This window comes from Taudactylus pleione, unplaced genomic scaffold (assembly GCF_031769625.1).
Source record: "Taudactylus pleione unplaced genomic scaffold, aTauple2 ptg000188l, whole genome shotgun sequence".
Lineage (NCBI taxonomy): Eukaryota > Metazoa > Chordata > Amphibia > Anura > Myobatrachidae > Taudactylus > Taudactylus pleione.
This window is the reverse complement of record NW_028284590.1, coordinates 4,713,603-4,735,707: the sequence shown is the minus strand read 5'-3', so window position 1 is coordinate 4,735,707 and position 22,105 is coordinate 4,713,603. Positions and strand designations below refer to the sequence as shown.

Here is a 22,105-nt window from a genome sequence, read left to right as displayed (position 1 = left end):
GGTACATTTAGATATTCAGCACTAGCGTCTATACACAAATCCTTTAGGGATAAGTAGTTGAGTCTGTGTTCTGACAAAAGAGCATTTACTTACATTTTGTCCACGGTCTCCCCGACCGCCAGGGTATCCCTAGAACAGACACAGAAGCTTTTACCAACAGACCAGTGACATCTTCTGCTATTGATATTTTGTCATAAAACCCTTATTATATTGATAACTCCTTCAATTTCTCATCATCTACTTCTATAAAGGGTCTATAAAGTGTGTCTTCCTGACAAAAAGATAATTGAGTATTGTACAGGAGTTAAAATATGCATCAGGTCAAATGTAATAGCCCGCAATTTGCGGTAGCCGATGCATTTCCAGGAAGAGAGCTATCAGCTTTTAAGCGGTAATTCGTTGAAAGGCAAAACCAGGTTAGATTTGCCATTTTAAACTAATTGCCGATTTAAATTTAGGGATTATGTTGCTGGAATAGCGCTGGCTCCTGCAAATCGCGGGATATTACATTTGGCCCATCATCTTTACTTTGTAAAATGCTGATAACAGAACCTTTTATATGGTCTCTGTCATATCCTTAGGGACTGACTTCTGTCAAGCATGGCTACTACTAATCTGAGCCAGCTCACAATTAGTTCATATTAAATAAACTGTTTACAGAATACAATCTCATAACCCTCTAGGTGTCGTCTTTAGAGTGCATCACTAAACTGATAAGCAGTATGATTAAAGAGAGAAAACAGAAAAGTAGGAGAATAAAAATGTGCATCCCTGCCTGGTAGATACTGGGGCCTCCTGCTAATGACATGAACACTATTAGTATTATTCAGGCCTTCTGTTACCAGGGGGCAGCTCAAGGTTTAACCAGTTAAACAAGGATTATTGTCTGGGCACCTCCGAATGACATGATTCTATGGCATGCCCTGTAAATCAGTGCCCTGGTTTGTTTGTTCTGACAAGAGTTCAATCTGGCCCAAAAGTCGACCTAACATGGAGGCCACATGGCGCCCTTCGGTGTGATCTGCGGGATGGTGGCGTGTAACCGCTAATACCCTAAGGCTGTATCTCACCGTCCCTCATTTGCCTTTAGGAATGATAAAAGTTACAGATCGTGTCCCCCTCTGGCTGAGAACCTGACCTGTATAAAAAGCAGCCACACATACTCTTCCGCAAACATAGAAGCCATTCACCCTCAGCAAGGTGACAGTACTCGTACACCCAGGAGTATTTAAGCTGGTAAAGTCGGTAGAGCTCAGTAGATGAGATTTATACCATCAGGGATATCAGGCCAACACTTGATCCACAAGCTCACCTGGAATCCAGGGAAGCCATCGGTACCATTTCCTGGAAGACCATCTTCTCCCTAATGACAAAAAAAATCCAATGTTAGGGGGGGGATAATAGTATGGTACTATTATGACATACTGGTTACTCATACACATATATACATTTTAATGTAATATAGACCAAGTATGTAAAAAAATAATGTAAAAACAGTCTCTTAGTTTAGTACATAAGATGTCATTAGTATAGTAAGGTGAGATCTACTGTACATCAAATATTTAATGCTACTCCCTCGATGTCATACCACTAACTGTACAAAAATTGTCTACGTGCAAAAAATCTGACTTACAAATATATATACACTATTACATTCTTACATCACTGCCTACTTTCTATATATAGGGATCCTTGGGCAAAGCTAGGGGGGGACAGGGAGTGTCAACAAGGGGACCTGGGTTCGGCCGTGATTAGTCTCAGAGCCGGAATACGGATGAGACATCCTCTAGAGGTCAGGTCCCAGACTGTCCACTAAAAAATATACATAGTTAATTAGAGGCTCAATTACCTGCTGGAGCAGGACCACTGATGAATATGGGTGCTTGGTTCTTATCTATAGAAACTACACCAGGCAGGGGCAGAACTATGGGAGATAACGGAGGTGCCTGCCGCCGGGCTCCAGCTCTGAAGGGGCACCTCCTCCATTGTCCACAACATATTCACCCAACTTAGGGCTGTAACTGTGTACCGTCACGGCCACCCAAACCCCTTCCCGGCACCTGAGAAGCCACCATACACTAGTGGAGAGCCCCATGTCAGACCATCAGCTGCTACCTTCATCTATCTATCGCCTATCTGCATGCGAATTGCTATACTAAAGTGTCAGCTGCTTCGACGGGGGGGCACAAAATTATAACTTGTCTCCGGGCGTCTGGGATGAATTTACGCCACTGCCACCAGAGGTCCAAAGTATGTCCTCTTTAATGGTTGGCCAAGCCTCTGTGGTGGCTGCCCACACCCTCTCTGCTGGATGACCACCCCCTTAAACATTGGCCCTTACCACTACATTCCCCTGGTGGGTTCTTCATGCCCCAGTCCGACACTGTATTCAGCGCTCATAAAACCTTTCTGTCCCAGAAGAACACACGGAAGTCTGGTCCACCTCTCAGCATAAAACACAACAGTACATACAAATATATATAAAGAACACTCCTACGCTCGTCATGTTCCCAGCACTTATCGCTCCTCTTTGTAGCACTCACCCTATCGCCTGCCACTCCTTGTTCTCCGGGTAATCCTTTAGCTCCTCTTGGTCCTTTAGGCCCCTGAGCAGTAAATAATAAAGCCAAAAATAAGTAGAAATGAAAGAGGAAAAAAAAAAAAAGGATTTATAGCTAATGGGAAACAGAGAGACACAGGAAACAGCTGCAGATGATTCCAGATGCCGGAGAGTCCAGCGGAAATCAAAAGCAGCTCATCAAGTCACACTCTGGACATTCCCCCCCCCCCCCCCTAATTCAGAGCACACTGCAGAGCACAATATGCAGAGGACACAGCACGGAACAATAGACGACATATGCCATCAAGAATAAATGACGTATTTCAGAACAGAACCTGATGTGCGTTCTATATGACACAATGCATTGGCGCCCAGAGTATGTAGAGGTCCCCAACATATTTTCTTCAAAATGTATTCCTTGCCGACACAGAACAGGGGCAGCCATTTTGCGTGTGGAACTATTAATCATGAGGATGCAGCCTGAGTCTGTCAAGTCATTGGGAACTAGTGACATCACTGGGACACTGGATGAACTGAAGCAGTGAATGCTGGGTAAGCCCACAAAATGTCTGCCTCCAGTAGAAAGAATGAGTAAAACAATAATAAAAAAATTCACTCATACTTGCAGACTTTTGACCTGAGTTCGCTGAGATGCTAGAGGGAGTGGCCTAATTGGAAGGTACATGGCCAAGGGGGAGGGGGCTAAAAAACTAGATAAGCTGCCTGAGGCCTGTGGATAGTGCCCTTCTCAACCTTAATACATTAGTGGGCAATATTTTAATATAAAATGCGCTGTAGGCCTGATTGAGAGTTTTACGTTATTGCACAGGTGCTGAGACTTTTTGCCTGATTCAGCGGCGTTCGCAGATGCAACTTCATACGCAGATTGGCCGATTGATCACTAGTGCGCATGCGTAAAAGCCACACTGCGCGTGCGGCGCTGCGATCGCACTGCGATTACGGATGCTCAGAGGAAGCCATCGCAGAGTGAGTGACAGGCAGTGAGTGTTTGGGGGTGGTGATGGGGGAGTGGTCATAAGAACGCAGGCGTGTCTGTCCATTTGAACGCCGTTTCATGGCCGTGCATAAATAAGCCACTGCAATTGCATACTCCCCTTGAGTACTCACTGCGTGCGACGAGACTTGCAGTTTCTGCAGCTGGTCAGACCTGGTGTAAATTGCGCGTGAGGGGCCGATGTGCTTCGATGGTACCGATGTATGCGCTGGAGTGCGACAGTGGGCATCTCTCTATGCCCCGCTGCGATGTGGCAAGCATTAGCATACATTCGCAGCTGCGTTCCGTAAGGATTCGCAGCTGCATGCGCAATGGCGATCCTTGCTGAATCAGGCCCTTTGTACGCAGTGGCTGTGCAATAATATGCTAATTATTGCTAATTATCTGCATCTACTCAGATGGCCAATGGTAACTCAGAGTGATCCGATGCCGCATCTTGCGGCATCGGATCACTCTGAGTTACCATCGGCCATCTGAGTAGATGCAGGCACTGGCCTCAGCATGCCCAGGAAAGTGGGCCGTCACTCCGTTTTCTGGGCCGTTGGCAATCACCAGCCCATCCCCGTCCCCAAAGAGCTGCAGAATGATTGGGGGCACTGTGACTCTCTCATAGGCAGACCGACACATGCACAGTACAGAACCCACACATATGCCGATCGGAAACCATCGGAGTTGCACGCAAACCATCGGGTTTGAGTACAAATCAGAATCAGGTCCAGTGCCCTTCTCAACCTTAGTGGGCAATATTTGCATCATTCAATGACCTCACCGCCACTGGCATCTACTTTTAACAGGGGAAAATAAACACTAGTGAAAATGTACTGTATATAAATTTGTGTGTGTTTACTAGTTTCAAAGCATACTGTAGGTTTCTGCAGCAAACGCAACAACATGGAAAATGCTACCGCACTGAAATGCAAGTAACATTGTCAATGGGTATAGTGCCACTAGAAGCAATGGTCGTTACATGTATTAAAGAGCAGGTAAAAGCACTGTAAAAAATGTCCGTCCTCTCTTGGTGATACCCGGCTTACTGCTAAGTGCTAACACCATCATAAAAAATTTTACTGAATCTTATTCTAACATATTTCTTTTCTTTGCATTTGAAATACTCCAGCACAATAAATAGTTATAAAGCCCAGAAAGCAAAAATGACTTGTAGGAACTACATTTAACATTAAAAAGGGGAATGACTACGCCTTCATTTGCTGCCTCATAACTTTCTGTCTGAGACAGCTGCTTCAAATTGTGCACCGCACACCCTGCACCCATTATAGATACGCCCGTTACCCCCATTATGAAACTGTGTTTAAAAAAAGAGATATACATTCCATTAGGATCAGGAGTGTATTATGAGAGGAGGGGGCCATGTCCATTCCCCATCTGGGGCCCCCTCCTCTCTCCTCGGCAGCTGCCAGCAGACTGAAGGCAGACCGCCGGAGGCCGCAGCATCAGTAGACTGTGGGCACTAGTCTGTGCCCAGAGTCTACTGCGCATGAGCAAGTCGCTGGGGAAATGGCGCGGCCCCCATTTTCTCTGATATTTCCTCACTGCGTATGCGCAAAACACCGGGAAAGTGGCGTCGGAGGCCATTTTCCGGCATTTTGTGCAGGGCTGAGACCCCCGACGAGGGACCTCGGTGAGGTAAGTATTAGAAAATATGGGTGCAGGGTGTGCGGTGTGGCCCCCCTGGATCCAGGGGCCCGTGTGCCCCGCACACCCTGCACCCATTATAGATACGCCCCTGAATAGGATCATTAGTGTAATTTCCCTGCATTGGTTATATAAGGCACAATGATCCCTATGGCTACATGCATTTTCTGAAAAGTATCAGTGTGTTTTCTAACTGCTTATTGGCTCATTTACATTTGGATGTAAGTCAGATTTATGACACGCCTGTCAGATGTAGCAGTACACGCCCACTTCACTGCCACGCTCATAGGTGCTGCTTTCACAATCTCCCAGAATTGCATTTTCAAAAGTAGTCAAGTATGCATTATACCAGTGCATGTAATACACATCTGCCTACTCTGTGCATGTCTCCCTTCTAGGAGATCCAGCAGGGAAGATAGTGGAGGGAAATACAGGATGCGTAGTGCAGCGATTTGCATAGTTGTAGTCCCGGCCCCTGCTGTCAATGCTGTGGTTGGTGGCATTGGGCAGCAGAGGGGCGGCACCATGATTACATAATTCACCGGTATTTACATCACCAAGCCCCCAAAACGCCCACCCAGGCGGGTCTACTCCGGACATTGCAGGAGAGTAGACAAGTGTGACGTAATACTATAATTATCCAATCAGTTAACTGCTTACCAATCATTCTCATGGTTCTTCTCTGACATTGCAAGAAACATTGGGCCTGATTCAGAGCTCTGAATCAGGGCGTTTTTTTTTTTAATGGTGCGGCCTCTTGGCGCTCGCATAGCTGTGGGTTACCACCCACAGCTTATGCGAGCGTCCATGATGATGGTCGTGATGGTCAAGACCATCGCGACCATCGGGCTTTGCGACGAGACCCTTGCGGTAGGGTCTCATTGCCGCAAACCCAAGAGTGCTTTTGGCTCTATCAGAGCCAAAAGCACTCCCACTGACATCACTTGTGATGTCAGTGGGGCGGCCCCAGGCTCCGTCTGGGCAGACACGCCCCCGGCCCGCCCACCAAACGCTACAAAGGGGGCGTGCTGTCGATGTTGAGTGACAGCACGCCCCCTTTGTAGCGAGACCCGGAGCGACGGCTTCCCCGTCGCTATCCGGGTCTCGCGCATGTGCACGACGGAGTCGGCTCCGTCGTGCGCATGCTCTCTGGGCCACCATTGACCCGCTTGCGAGAGAATAGCGCTCGCGAGCGGGTCTGAATCAGGCCCATTGTGCGCTATCTTTGCTTTAATTACTTTTGTTACTGAAATGTGTTTTATTTTACGTTCAGCAGTATACTAACCTCAGGTCCACTTGGTCCTTCATCCCCTCTGTATCCTTTGGCTCCTTCTGGCCCTGGTTCACCCTTTAAAAACAATAAGTAATTACATCTGGCATAGACAGTATAAAATCAGCCAACGTAAATCCGCAACCAATGAAACTGAGAGATTTTGAAAGTGGAAAATGACTCTGAGAGAAAGGAAACCACAAGTCAGGCTGATAAGATTAAGGGAAAGTACTTATAATTCTCTGAGCTTATCTACAGCCTGACAAGACGCTGAGCAGAGCTGCAGGAGATGAGTCCAGGGGGCGAGGGATGGGAATGTGAAAAAGACAATGGAAGAGAAGGATGATACAGTAAGCATACTGGAAAGACCACGAGGGATCTCTTACATAAAGCTTTAGTCGCATTGTCTGTAAGGGTGTAACTGCTGGGGTCGCAGCTGCTACTGAGTCCGCGTCTGATGGGCCCTGCCCCCAGGGCCGGCTCTACCATTAGGCAGCTGCCTAGGGTTCCGGAATCTGTGGGGACTACACTAAGCCTGCTTACCACAAAATTATACTTGATGCAGGTGGCAGCTATGGAACGTGTTGGATGCACTTTCATCTGAGGGGCTGGGAAGTGGGCATTGATGGTGGTTTGGGGCAGTAGGTTGAAGTACTGCCTAGGATGCTGAGAAACCTTGCACCGGCCCTGCTGTCCCCACTATACGGCATCTCACACCATCATGCACTGGATCTGCAGCCTGGCCCCACATATGGCACTACCAAAATAAGGGGCCTATTCACAAATCTTTGCAACTTGACACCGGGAAGCTAGGCCGTGATGGCGTTGGTGCTGGACCCCAGATCCTTCCTATGGGAAGGAAGCCCTGGTTTCAAAAAGGGACCCTCTCTGATCCCTCCGCCCCATTCAGATCCCTCTGCAGCTGGTCAATTATCTTCCAATGATACCTCCAGTCAGAGCCAGGCACATACATGCAGTTATACAGCTGGCTTATTATTATGATAAAGAAGAGATGCAGGCTGGCTTAGTATACAGTGCTATGTAACTATTTAATAAAAAGTGCTGGCCATATCTTTCAGCTTTTGTTTCCAGAGTATTGTTATCCCCTTAGTAAGTGCCCATCGGGTCTTTGGACGTAGTCTCACACGGTAGCAGAAGCTGGAATATGTGGAGTGCACCATTGTTGAATAGATAAGTAGCATTGCTTACTAACTATGGGCCTGATTCAGAGCCGTTCGCTATTTGCGGTCGTTCGTTCAAAAACAAGGGGTGGCTATTCAAATGATCCGTTCGCAAATTGCAGTCTGTTCACACCTCTAAGTCTGAACGAGCGAGCAAAACATACGCTCGTTTATTTGTTAAAAACGCCCCCTGGCCGCTCGCACCATACGTCATGTCCGCTATTTATTAGATTAATCGAGTACATCGACCAGCGTATGAACTGCTCGCTATTCTTGTGGTTGGTTTTTGCTACCACAATCTTGCGAGCAGTTCTGGCTATAAAATAACCCAGTGACGTGGTCAATGACGCTGCTGTATTAATTATGCACACCCATAAAACGCCCGTTTTGTCCTTTAAGCACGCCTGCGTTCTGATCTCCACTCCCCATTTTCAAGCACCTTCCCCTGTTACCACCCACATACGCCTCATTCTGTCACTCAAAATAGCAGGCATTCGCTATATTGCGAGCACATGAATTTCGACCGCACTGACTGGTTCGCACATGCGTATAACGATCCGTACGCATTCGCAGATGTGCGAACATCGCTCGGAACGAGCGTACTGCCGCTAGCGAGTGGCTCTGAATGAGGGCCTATATCAATTTATTCCTCGCGTGCGTGAGCTCTTCTTTCTGATAATAAACCAGCTCACAATCTGCTCAATCCCCTTCATTTTGTCTTAAACACTTTCTAAGGTGGCACCTCTTTACTAGTTGTGGGATTAACAGCAATGCAGCCATGGACAGAGTATGGGGGAGATGTAATTAAGCCTTGGAGAGTGATAAAGTGGAGAGTTATAAAGTATCAACTAATCAGCTCCTAACTGTCATTTATCAAATACAGCCCATAACGTGACAGATAGGAGCTGATTGGTTGGTACTTTTATCACTCTCCACATTATCTCTTTCCAAGGCTCAGTACATCTGTAATGTAATTTGGTTAGAAACACAGATATGATTATTATTATTATCATTACAATGGAGAAACTCCAATCTGTTTCTGAAACTCGGAACATTCTGACTTATTTTCTGGTTCATGTCCCCAACATCTCGGCTACTGCTTCTCCTTACAGTGAGTGCAGGGAAAGGGCTTTGCCAATGTTTATATAAGACAGTTTTCAGATGGAAATGTTTTTTCACAAAGAGAAAATTAGATCAAATAGAAAGTATTTTTTTAATGAAAATTGATGAGCTCTTGCAAGAAGAAAGTTCGATAAAAACAGTAAGCTGTTTTTTTAGAAGATGAAGCTATGTATTTAGGAACATAAAACTTTATAAAGGCATAGTAATAAATCATAGTACTAAAAGAATAAAGATATATTGGTAAATACGCTGCAAGTTGCATAACTATAACACGTGAGCGCTGTGTCCGCATACATCTATCCTCCGTGCGCTACAAGTTGCGTAACCAAAACATGTGAGCGCTGTGCGACTTTCTAACTTCAAATGCATCTTATCTGCAGAGCGAATGGGACACACAAGCAGCTTCTGCTGATTAAAATGATATACAGCCTATGTTCTGTGTGCGACTGCTTGTGTATCTCCATGTGAATGCTACATTACAGAGTCAGTGGCTGTGACACTGTAACGTAGGATTTCGCATGCAGATACAGCTGTAGTCATGCACAGAACATAGGCATGCTGCATATCATATTAATCAGCAGAAGCTGCTAGTGCGTCCTATTCGCATCACTTTATGACGCATTTTAAAGTGAAAAGTCGCACGAAAAGACGCTCTGCGTCACCCAGTTGCACAGCGGTCACGTGTTAAGTTTAACACGGCTTGTAGCGTTAAACATAACAAAGTAATATGTATGTGGACCAGTGGCGGATCTTACCTGGCTGCGAGGCTGCAGCCCCGCCCAGTAAAATCCGCCTCATTTAGTCACAGTGCAGTCTGTGACTGCACTGGCTTCACTGTGATTGGAGGTGGCTTCCCATTGGAAGCGCCACCAGCCAGTCATGCTGAAGACAGGCAGTCTCCTACCCCTGTCAGTCCTAGCTGCGATCAGCAGAGAGCGGCTTCCAGTGGAAGCCGCTGCTCTGTCTTTCGGGCAGCCCTACAGGGCTTCTCAGGGCTGCAAACAATGCAGACCTGAGAAGCTGGTGTTAAGTGTGCGCATGCGCTGTACCACCGCCGCTCATGCGCCGGTCCCGAAGCCTGCCAGATTACACGGGCAGGCGCCGTGACCCAGGCCAGCAGCAGCGGCAGCCCCCCTCGGGTAAGAGGGCAGGAGCCGCTGCTGATGTGGACACGTCTGTATGTATTAGCAGTGCAGACTTTCCAGGGCCAATGTTCAAAATGAATAACTCTTTAACTCTTATTCATTGTATCACCAAGTAATAAAGTTCACCGGATGTCAAAGGTCAACTAGAAGAATAATATATCACAGGGCAGTACATTGTACTTTACACAAGTACATAATGGTGCTATATATGAGGACCTTACTACCTCCCAAATGCCCTGATTTGCAGAAGTCATAGGGGGTGTGATATATAGTAAAATGGGTGGGGACTTGTAAGATTTGGACATGTCATTAACCGATCAGGGCGTAGCCTTCTTTACTATGTGTAACAAAGGTAATAAAAAGTGGGCAATAGGCTGAGAATTTACTTGTGGCTACATAGAAATAGAATTTCATGGCATAAAAGAAAGTATGCTGGTCCTAGTCGAGGGCAATTGTCTTTGTATTTTCATTTTCATTTCCATTCCTTACAGTAAGATTCTGAAACACTTTAATTCTATATGTCCCTTTGGGCAGGGCTGGCTCCAGGGGTAGCCGCGCCCTGTGCTGGCTCGGTGTAAAGCGCCACTAGGCGCGTGCGCCCAAAAATGGGGGCGTGGTCTAATTACCAAAGGCCATGTCCCCTAAGTGATGTTATTTGGGGGTGTGCCCGCCCGGCACCCCTGCCGTGTAACGTCAGGCTGGGAGAGAGCCGTCACTAGCTGGGATTCCCCCAGCCCTCTCCCGGCACTGAATGGATACCGGGCGCATGCACGCGGCATCCATTTGGCTACTCCGTGGTCTGGCACCGCTGCACAGCTGCGGCGGAGGGGGTTCCCAAACTCCCGATTTGACCACCCACGGGACACTTCGGCCCACAGGTGGAACAGCGGGAGAGTGCTGTCCCGCTGAAATCGGGATGTTGGGAGGGGGTGCACCCTCTATGGGGTGGCGCCCCTGTTCGACCACACTGGTCGAGCACCCCAAGAGCCGGCCCTGCCTGTGGGCTCTGGCATCTGCTGAGAGACTGATATACAGTCACATATAGGGCTGAGGTGAATTAAATACAACTATCATCTCTTACTGGTTCTCCACTGGGACCAACAGGCCCGTCCCGTCCTTGGTCTCCTGCCTGTCCTGCTTCTCCCTAGAAATAAAAAAAAAAAAGCAGATACTCCGTTATGCACTGACCATACACAGTAACAAAGTCGGTAACATTGATTAACTAATGAATGAATAAAAGTATTATGGTCCTGATTACACACACAGACCTGCATATACATCGGTAACATTGAGTAACATCGGCCCGTCACGCACAATTACAGCAGCCATGACCTTACTCGGAAAATGGCATCTGTCGTTGCACGCAGTGAGTACACAAGCTGCGTATGCCGTCACAGTGGCTAATTCATGCACGTCCAGGAAACGGCGTTCAAACGGACAGGCACGCTTGCGTTTCTCCAACCACTCCCCCGTCACCACCCACAAACGCTGACGTCCCGTCCCTCCATCTGCGATGGCTTTGTATCTGCGTACATGATCGCAGTGTGATCGCAATGCTAACTCAGGCATGCGCACTGCGGTGCATATGCATGCGCAGTACAAACCATCGGCCGATCTATGGACCTCATTCAGAGCCGCTCGCAAAAAGCGAACGTTAGCTCTGAATGAAGGCAGCCGCTATTTTTTTTTTAAGTCGGCCTCCTGGCCACTCTCTAAGCTGTGGGTGACCACCCACAGCTTTTGCGAGCGGCCAGGTGATGGTCGCGACCATCGCGCTTGCGATGAGACCCTTGTGGTAGGGTCTCGTCTGCCGCAAGCCCCAGTGAGCTTCCGGCTCTAATAGAGCCGGAAACTCACTACTGACATCACTGGTGATGTCATTGGGGCTGCCCACAAACGGCAGGCGTTCCTTCAGGAACGCCTCCGTTTGTCCTGCCACCCCCCCCCCACCCCCACCCCGCCTACAAAACGAGGCGAGCTGTCGATCAACATCAACAGCCGCCCTGATTGTAGCAAGCCCCCCGGAGCGAGTGAAGTTCTCACTCGCTCCGGGGCTTGCGCACGCCGCGCGTGCGTAGTGCCCCACCATCGACCATCGCATAGCGCTTGCGAGCGGGTCTGAATCAGGCCCTGTGTACGCTGTTGCATATACGATCCATAATAAATCTGACCTTTTGTCTTTTATTAACAGAGATTACAATGTAGTTCAAAGACACAAGGTGAGAGGTGATGGGTAAAGAACTCTGTAACGGGGCACTCTTGTGACAAAGATCAAGATAAAATATAACTTTCATTATTTCTATAGTAATGTAGTTATTACATGGCTCCAAAGGGTCAATGGGATCCATTAGATTCTGGCAATTATAGTACATCTGTAACATAGGGATTACTCTTTATCAATACTGTAATCAATACATAGAATGCAAGCTTATTTAAGAGATGAGAGGGCCCAAATTCAGCTGCCCGCACCCCTCCTTCCCTCCCCCACCAGGCAAGGCCCCTCCCCTATACTTGCTCCCAGTGGTGCCAAAGTCTTTGCAATCTCCTGTGCTGGCTCTATCTTTCTGATTATATCCCTGGAAATATGGCACTGCACAGACACGCTGACAAATGTCTCCTGGGTGCAGGGTGTGTAGCTGCCCAGGACGCTGCACCCATTATAGATCTGTAACTGCTTATTTGGTTGCTGGGGCAGTATTTGGGAGGATAAACTTTGTTTCTACAGAAACTAAGGCTTATGACTGAGGCCCTGCTCACCCAAGAACACAGAAAACAGGAAGGACGTTTTAGGATGGGGGGATTTGGATAAAAATATTCTACTTTTACATTTATTCTTCTTTTCGGCCAGTGGCTAAGAGACTGAGTGCAAACTCTACATAACCACTACCTTGTCTCCTCTAGGTCCTCGCACACCAGATACCCCAGGAGGACCCCGCTCTCCTGGACCTCCCTGTTGAAAATGAAGAACAATTAGAACAACATTTTATAATCTTATACAAATTACATACATTGATATACATAATGGCATATGACTATATGACTATATGTCTCAGGTTGTTGAAAATATTAGGACGTATTGGGTGGTTCATATGTATTTTATAGTTATTTAGGGTAATACACCTATTCCGATTCACATCAGTGCATTATTCTAGACATTGATCAGGTGTTTTATTTAGGGCATCGTGACATGACACTCGGGACTGTGGACATTCTAAAATCATGCCTAATGGCTATACAGACTGCAAGATGCCCTTCCTGGCACCCTGCAAGACAAGATAAAGGTGCCAGTGGGGCAGCAACAGTGCTGCCCCGATGGATCCTTGCACCCTGGGCAGTGACTCCAGTCCCACACCCCTAATTAAGTCCCATCTGACCAGCCGTTACCTTCCAGTGTCCTGCCTTCTATGTCTGTTTTTTAAATTCCTGCAGAATTTAGCAAAACACAAACATTCTTCACACCTGCAGCTACAGTAATTATTAATAAGCATATGAATAATCATTACTTCAATTATCCTACTTGACAACAACTTATCATGTTAGTCTAATATCTGAGTTCCTCAAAGTTGTGACTTGGTAGTAGAAGTCTGTATTAGTTTATGCTGTTGCTGTATCCTAATAGAATGTATTCTTTTGCACGATCTTCCAATTTGGTACTCTTTTCTTTTGGAGCATGTTCATAAGCCTTGCTTCTAAATATTCTAATATGCTGAAGCTCAGGCTTCTTTCTGTCCCACTGGTGATATGAATTTTCTCTGCAGCCTACTGTGGATATAACTGTGTAATTTTTACTTAACCACAGTATGTCAGTGGCATGCCTGCATCAAAGATCATACTTCTTACTCTCTGCTATACTATTCTGTTCAGGGGTTACTGTATATTGGAACATAACTCTATTCTTTCTCAACATGGATTCTGTTTTGCGCCTTGTGCATTTAAGGCCCGATTCAGAATGGCATGCTGCCGTTACCGCTTTAGCGTCTTTTGCCGAAGTCCCACCTGTGACTTTATGCTAATGCTATTATCAGCCCTTTTGATGTACAAGCGTGCATCTGAATGTGCAAGCACTGAGACCCACACTTTGAGTATCTATAGACACTAGAATACCAACTGGTGCGTCTTTAGATGTAAACATCGGTCACACTATTAAACTTGCACCAGCTCCATGCTAGATGTAGATTCGCCATCAGAGTATTTCCTCCAATGTAAATGATTACGTTTCTGAGTTTGCAACCATTTCTGCAACATATCCATGGCACTCCCATAATACGTCCAAATGACAATGCACAATGAAAAACATCGACCATTTGCGCAGAATAAAGCCCCTAATGTGGCTTTGATCTGTGACAGAATTCATAATTTTGTGATTTCTCTTACCCGTTCACCTGAAGGCCCATCAGGTCCAGCATTTCCCTGCAAAGACCAAAATCAATAATCAAAAACTTTAAAGCTACCAGTAAATCTCCAATTGCAATCTGTTATATGGTATATGTCCTTACAGCCACTTACCTCGTCACCTGATTCCCCTTTCTCTCCTGATGGTCCATTTGATCCAGGGTCTCCCTGTAATATAACCATGATCATGTTTATTGAAACCAAAAAGTTTGGAACACAGTGACAGAATAAAGATTGCAATAAAACTAATTGTATAAAACAGTTGAATTTGAGGAGATCTTGTTTAAGGCTGGAACACATAAATATTAAAAAGATTTCTGGTTCAAGGCTCCTTTCTACTTATTGATGATATGCAGTATGTTTCCCACCTCTATGTTTTTTCCATGTTGTGCTGGCAAATTATAACATATAGCAAATAGAACGTATGATATCTTTTCTAAGAATGTGTTAGTTGGCTTACTTAGATTCAAGATTTAGTTTTAGTTACATTTGCTTTTCATTTTTCACAGAATTTATATTTTGTATACTTCAAAGCCATGTATTTATCTTGGGAAGCCATGCATTTGGCATTGGTCGTCATCATAAGAAGCGACAAAATCATCATTGGGATCCATGGCTTTAACATAGGAAACAATGGAATTATCTTTGATAGTGATTGATCCTACATAAGAAGCCATGGATTCATCACTGGAAGGCATGAGTCCATCATTGAAAGCCCTGACTCCATCATTGGAAGCCATGGGGCCATCACTGTAAGTCATGAATCTATCACTGGAAGCTCTGGATCCATAATTGGAACCCATCATTGGAAGCCATAGAGCCATCATTGGAAGCCATTAATCCATCACTGAAAGTATGAATCCATTACTGGAAGCCATTGAGCCAACATTGGAAGTCATTTAGCAATCATTGGAAGCAATGAATTAATCATTGGGTGACCTGGATCCATCATTGTAAGTCATGAACCCATTGTTGGAAGCCATGGAGCCATCAATGGAAGCCATGGAGCTATCATTGGAAGCCATGAATCCATCACTGGAAGCTATAGAGCCATCACTGGAAGCCATGGAGCCATCATTGAAAGCTATGGAGCCATCATTGGATGCAATTGAGCCATCATTGGAAGTCATGAATCCATAATTGGAAGCCATGGAACCATCATTGGAAGCCATAAAGCTATCATTGGAAGCCATGAATCTGTCATTGGAAGCCATGAATCCATATTTGAAGCCATGTGGCCATCACTGGAAGCCATGAATCTATCACTAGAAGCTCTGGATCCATAATTGGAACCCATCATTGGAAGCCATAGAGTGAAGCCATTAATCCATCACTGAAAGTATGAATCCATTAATGGAAGCCATTGAGCCAACATTGGAAGTCATTTAGCAATCATTGGAAGCAATTAATTCATCATTGGGTGACCTGAATCCATCATTGTAAGTCATGAACCCATTGTTGGAAGCCATGGAGCTATCATTGGAAGCCATGAATCCATCACTGGAAGCTATAGAGCCATCACTGGAAGCCATGGAGCCATCATTGAAAGCTATGGAGCCATCATTGGATGCCATTGAGCCATCATTGGAAGTCATGAATCCATCATTGAAAACCATGAATCCATCTCTGAAAGTCATGGAGCCATCATTGGAAGCCATGGAGCCACAATTGGAAGCCATGAATCCATCATTGGAAGCCATGGAGCTATCATTAGAAGCCATGAATCCATCACTGGAAGCTCTGGAACCATCATTGAAACCCATGAACTTATAACTGGTAGTCATTAATTCATCATAAGAAGCTATGAGTTCATAATTAGCAGTCCCAAATATAACATTGGTTTTTATTGGTTCATCATAAGATCAGCATTTCTAATCACAGATCTATCATAATAAAGGTATGCAGAGATGTGTCATTGGTAGTCATAGATAAGTCAGAGTGGAAGTCATGGATTTATCATTGTTAGTCAAGCTATTCATTCATAATTTAAAGAAATATATTCAGCACTGAAAACCTTTTATCATGATTAGAAAGAAGCCATAAATTCAACATTTAAAACCATAGATTTATAATGTGGGTTTTTTTTGGATTATAATTTTATAATGTGACTTTGCCATGAATTTATCATTAGAATCCATAAAATCATCATGGAAAGCCATAGATGTACCAAGGCTAATCATATATTCATTATTAATACACATGGATTCACCGTTGGGGCTCATTTACTGTATTTATCAGTCAGTTCCTAATTTGTTTAATTGGAAACTATGGATTCATCAATAATGTCATTAATTTACAATGAGTAGAGTATATAATTGGTGGTTATGTCATAATAAGGCCAAGGGGTAGATTTACTATCCCTTCTAAAACAGACAAGAGGTGGTGTTGCCCATAGCAACCAAGCAGATGCTAGCTATCATTTCTCTATTGCATTCTAGATAATGATAGACAGAATCTGATTGGTTGATATGGGCAACTACACAATTTGTCTGTTTTAGAAGCTTATATGGCTCTTTATTATATTAGATGAATGGGAACATATGGGGGTTTCGGGAGAGTTTGGAAGAATAAATAAGAAGGGTCTTTCATTTCTCCCCTGTGTCAACACTAACTAGTCAAGCACAGGTCATATAATGTCCATAAATGAAGAAAGATAAGCACAGTCTTTACTTTTTGCTCCATTAGCTTAGCTGTACTATGAGTTTGCATGCTTAATGCTTATTACTTTTATATCCTAAGGCTTTGTCAATTCTGATGACTATGTAAGTGTTGAGATGTGTATTTACTGATATACCAACATCCTCAATGGATCTCCTAAGATCTTACCTTGTCACCCGTATTTCCAACACTACCAGATTTTCCAGCAGTCCCAGGGGCTCCAGGATCTCCCTGCAAAGATAATAAATGTGTTGTAACCAAAGCTGGGCAGCAGTTTGTATGTTTGACCAATGCATGCATACTTTACCCGTGCTTATTTTGCTGTATGCATTATCATTCTCTATATATATTTAGCGACATTGATTTTGCACCAGTTTGTGTCACTGTCTGGTGTGTAATGGTCTGTTTTTCTTTCCACCTTTGAATGAGTAATTAAGAGGAACCCATTGGTTCTTTTGGTGTATATATTTCTTATTACCTGTTCTATGTGTATTGTGTGCCAGGTGACCTTCTTGGTCTTCTTGTCTGTCAATTTAGGGTCTCCCTTTCATGGGTATAAGAATAAGTATATTTACCTTAGTTCCTTTTACTCCATATGACCCGGGGTCTCCTTTGGGTCCAGGCGGTCCAGATTCTCCCTATAAAGAAAACAGGTCAACATTTATTTGCAGGTAAAAAAAGCACACTGGATTTGAAAATCGATCACTAGGGATCCCATATTCTCTCCGTTGCATATCTTTTTGGAACCCAAAGTTTCTGAATTAGATGGACCTCTGAACCTTTCATGGCCTGCATATCTACAGAAATTTGAATACGGATGGCATCAAAGCAACAACCATTATCCCCAGGTTGATCTCCCAGTATACATAAATTATGTACTGTTTAATGGAATACTTGGTAAATGTACAAAAAGTCACCCATTACTACTGTACAATTAGGAGGCCTTGGTTATTGTCCTCTAAAGCACCTAGACAAACTAATTATGTGACCTTCTTCCCTCTCAGCATATGTATCTTAAAACTATACTCTTTCCTGAGCTGACTTTATTCCAGCATATCGTTTAGCTGAAGTGTTTTCAATGTTAAACTGTATTGTGTTTTACAAAATATTCAGTAACAGACCACTTTCAGCAATTTGGTTCTAAAATGCCAAAAATGTATCTGAATTAAAAAAAAAAAAAAAACAAAGTCCAAGTTTTTGAACATATTAGAGCTAGTTCAACCATGTACGAGCCTGATTGACAGTTTTTGAGTCATATGCCACGTGAGAATGGTGAAAGCCAACCGTAAATTTTAAACTGTAAAGCCGAATCAGTCCCACAGCCAATGAAGCCATGTTTTTGTGGTTGTCATACTGGTGAAATTCAATCGAAAGTCAAGCAAATTTAAACTGTTTAACATCTGTAATATAGACCAGAGATAGGGCTGATGTTACAGTGTTTCACCTTTATAAGGTGAGCAGCACCCATCTCTATCCCGCTCACTCCACTCTCTGCCCTGTTCTGTACCACCCCACTCTGTGTCCGCTACTCCGCCCCATCCTGTCCTCAGTTCTGCTATGCCCACTCTCTTTCTGCTGCTCTGCCCCATGCTCTATCTCGCTCCACCCCCTCTCAACTATGGGTATTCTTTGATGGGTCCTCCTCTTTTCTGTTAAGCTAAGGTCTGTCTCTTCGCTCCAGCAGTGGGAGCCATTGAAGGGGCTTCCCACTGCGCATAAATTAATCCATTAACTAAATCGGGTGTGATATTTTCTTATAGGAATGCAGGAAGATTCAGTAGAAACTTCAGATAAACACCAGTAACTTGGGGGTTGATGTATCAGTGAGAAGAGTATAAAAGTGGACCAGCTTCATTTTATAGAATGTACTTGATAAATGCTATCTCAAAGCTGATTTGTTGATAGAGGCCACTTTTCCAGTGGTCCACTTATCCATTCTTATCGGTGCTTGATACATCAACCCCTTGATCGATTCACTTGTCATTGAATTGGCACTGCCCAAGTCTCTGCAACAGTGCGCTTTGATTACAACTGCACTGAATATGCAGCACCTACATGGATGTACAGCATTCTTGCCTATTTTTGAGGTATAACCTTTAAAGATGATCCATCCTGGAGAAAGGATGCAAGAGAGAAGTGCGTGGAGATTGGTAATGTGATTCACATCATGATGCCCCCGACCCCATGACGTTATTTGCAGCATCACTCAGCAGCAGGCGTGGCAATGATGACACAATCTTTAGTGAATGGCGTCATCAAGCCCCCACTCCATCCATTTCACTAGGGAAGAGGAGGGTGCACCGCTCTCTCTAAGGTCTGGTAGAAACGGTGCCCTGCTCTTCCTGAAGTCTGCTAGAAAGGGTGCCCTGCTCTTCCTGAAGTCTGCTAGAAAGGGTGCCCTGTTCTTCCTGAAGTCTGCCCCGCTTTTTCTGAGGTCTGCTAGAAAGGGTGCCCTGTTCTTTCTGAGGTCTGCTAGAAAGGGTGCCCTGCTCTTCCTGAAGTCTGCTAGAAAGGGTGCCCTGCGTTTCCTGAAGTGTGCTAGAAAGGGTGCCCCGCTCTTCCTAAAGTCTGCTAAAAAGGGTGCCCTGCTCTTCCTGATGTCTGATAGAAAGGGTGCCCTGCTCTTCCTGATGTCTTGCTAGGAAGGGTGCCCTGCTCTTCCTGAAGTCTTGCTAGAAAGGGTGCCCTGCTCTTCCTGAAGTCTTGCTAGAAAGGGTGCCCTGCTGTTCCTGAAGTCTGCAAGAAAGGGTGGCCTACTCCTCCTGAAGTCTGCAAGAAAGGGTGCCCTGCTCTTCCTGAAGCCTGCTGGAAAGGCTGTCCCGCTCTTCCTGAAGTGTGATAGAAAGGGTGCCCTGCTCTTCCTGATGTCTTGCTAGGAAGGGTGCCCTGCTCTTCCTGAAGTCTTGCTAGAAAGGGTGCCCTGCTCTTCCTGAAGTCTTGCTAGAAAGGGTGCCCTGCTCTTCCTGAACTCTCCTAGAAACGGTGCCCTGCTCTTCCTGAAGTCTTGCTAGAAAGGGTGCCCTGCTGTTCCTGAAGTCTGCAAGAAAGGGTGGCCTACTCCTCCTGAAGTCTGCAAGAAAGGGTGCCCTGCTCTTCCTGAAGCCTGCTGGAAAGGCTGCCCCGCTCTTCCTGAAGTGTGATAGAAAGGGTGCCCTGCTCTTCCTGATGTCTTGCTAGGAAGGGTGCCCTGCTCTTCCTGAAGTCTTGCTAGGAAGGGTGCCCTGCTCTTCCTGAAGTCTTGCTAGAAAGGGTGCCCTGCTCTTCCTGAACTCTCCTAGAAACGGTGCCCTGCTCTTCCTGAAGTCTGCTAGAAAGGGTGCCCTGCTCTTCCTGAAGTCTGCTAGAAAGGGTGCCCTGCTCTTCCTGAAGTCTGCTAGAAAGGATGCACTGCTCTTCTTAAAGTCTGCTAGAAAGGGTGCCCTGGTCTTGATGAATTCTGCTAGAAAGGGTGCCCTGCCCTTCCTCAAGTCTGCTAGAAAGGGTGCTCCGCTCTTCCTGAAGCCTGCTAGAAAGGGTGCTCCGCTCTTCCTGAAGTCTGCTAGAAAGGATGCACTGCTCTTCTTAAAGTCTGCTAGAAAGGGTGCCCTGCTCTTCCTGAAGTCTTGCTAGAAAGGGTGCCCTGCTCTTCCTGAACTCTCCTAGAAACGGTGCCCTGCTCTTCCTGAAGTCTGCTAGAAAGGGTGCCCTGCTCTTCCTGAAGTCTGCTAGAAAGGGTGCCCTGCTCTTCCTGAAGTCTGCTAGAAAGGATGCACTGCTCTTCTTAAAGTCTGCTAGAAAGGGTGCCCTGGTCTTGATGAATTCTGCTAGAAAGGGTGCCCTGCCCTTCCTCAAGTCTGCTAGAAAGGGTGCTCCGCTCTTCCTGAAGCCTGCTAGAAAGGGTGCTCCGCTCTTCCTGAAGCCTGCTAGAAAGGGTGCTCCGCTCTTCCTGAAGTCTGCTAGAAAGGATGCACTGCTCTTCTTAAAGTCTGCTAGAAAGGGGGCCCTGCTCCTCCTGAGGTCTGCTAGAAAGGGTGCCCTGCTCTTCCTGAAGTCTGCGAGAACACCCCAGAAATTGTGAATCTCCCTCAACCATGCAGGAGAGTATGCAAATATGTTATACAGCTGTAATATCTTCCACAGAAAATGTTGAAACAGATATACAGTAAGTACAGTTTATTTAAACAAGTAAATCTAGAACGCACCTAAGCTTTTATTTTTATATTTACCTCAAAACCTGGTGATCCTTTACAACCGGCGAATCCAGATTCTCCATCTTCCCCCTATTAGAAATATACCAAATGGCACATGTGTAAATAAACCTGAATACTCAGGGGACAACTGAATTAGAGTGTGTCAGAATGTTTGAGTCACTGGAGATAATCTATATCACACAAACAAATATGCAGCGCATATTTCTCAGAACAGCTGCGTTTGCTTTTGAGCATAGCACATAATATAAATAGATACATTCCCCACTCTTTATGCTCTATCCCCCCTACTCGGACCATTTTGTCAAATAAATACAGAAATGGAGGTAAGAAATCTCCCTCAGGAGAGTGAGATGCAGCTGACTGGTGATAGAAGCGACGCCATTAGGCCCCGCCCCCTTGCAGCACAATGCCGCAAATGTCGGGTCTATGAGAAGGGGATGGGGCCAAAATGACACAGTTCTCATAGAATCGCGTCATATTGACACAGCCCCCTCCCCATGGACCCGAGAATCGCCGCATTATACTCCTAGTTTACACTTTGATAGTGACCTTATTGTGTTGACATTTCACTAGCACTCACTTTTTGTCCGTCAATACCATCAGTTCCACTTTTTCCTTTGTCACCCTGTAAAAAAAATAAAGATATGGAGCCTTTAGAGAACACAGTAAAGTTTAGGGCAACCACTGGTGGTAGGAAGCAGACTGGTATTGGACACAGGATGCAGACAGAGATGAAGACGGGAAAGAGATATGAACTGTTTTCTGGAGATGCTCAGAGGTGGTGCAGTAGCTGCACTTTTATGTTTAATTTGAAATTGTTTCTATTATAACTAGTTCCAGATATCAGGTGATTGGGCCGATGATTGTATAGGTGCATATGCCGTGCCATTGTAGGAGCGTTAGCCGATAAACGGCTTAT

The 22,105-nt window shown here is 45.3% G+C and overlaps 1 protein-coding gene across 1 annotated transcript in view; it reads right to left on the bottom strand.

Annotated features, from left to right (window-relative positions):
• COL6A1 (collagen type VI alpha 1 chain) overlaps positions 1–22,105 on the bottom strand; it is a 55,489-nt gene that overhangs the window by 20,465 nt on the left and 12,919 nt on the right. The window contains exons 13-24 of the mRNA XM_088476385.1: positions 21,767–21,811; positions 21,202–21,255; positions 17,572–17,634; positions 17,165–17,227; positions 14,453–14,506; positions 14,321–14,356; positions 12,834–12,896; positions 11,028–11,090; positions 6,514–6,576; positions 2,544–2,606; positions 1,313–1,363; positions 94–129 (exon numbers count right to left, since the gene is read on the bottom strand). Of these exons, the coding sequence (XP_088332511.1) occupies positions 94–129; positions 1,313–1,363; positions 2,544–2,606; positions 6,514–6,576; positions 11,028–11,090; positions 12,834–12,896; positions 14,321–14,356; positions 14,453–14,506; positions 17,165–17,227; positions 17,572–17,634; positions 21,202–21,255; positions 21,767–21,811 (654 nt within the window). The remainder of the gene's footprint in view (positions 1–93; positions 130–1,312; positions 1,364–2,543; positions 2,607–6,513; positions 6,577–11,027; positions 11,091–12,833; positions 12,897–14,320; positions 14,357–14,452; positions 14,507–17,164; positions 17,228–17,571; positions 17,635–21,201; positions 21,256–21,766; positions 21,812–22,105) is intronic.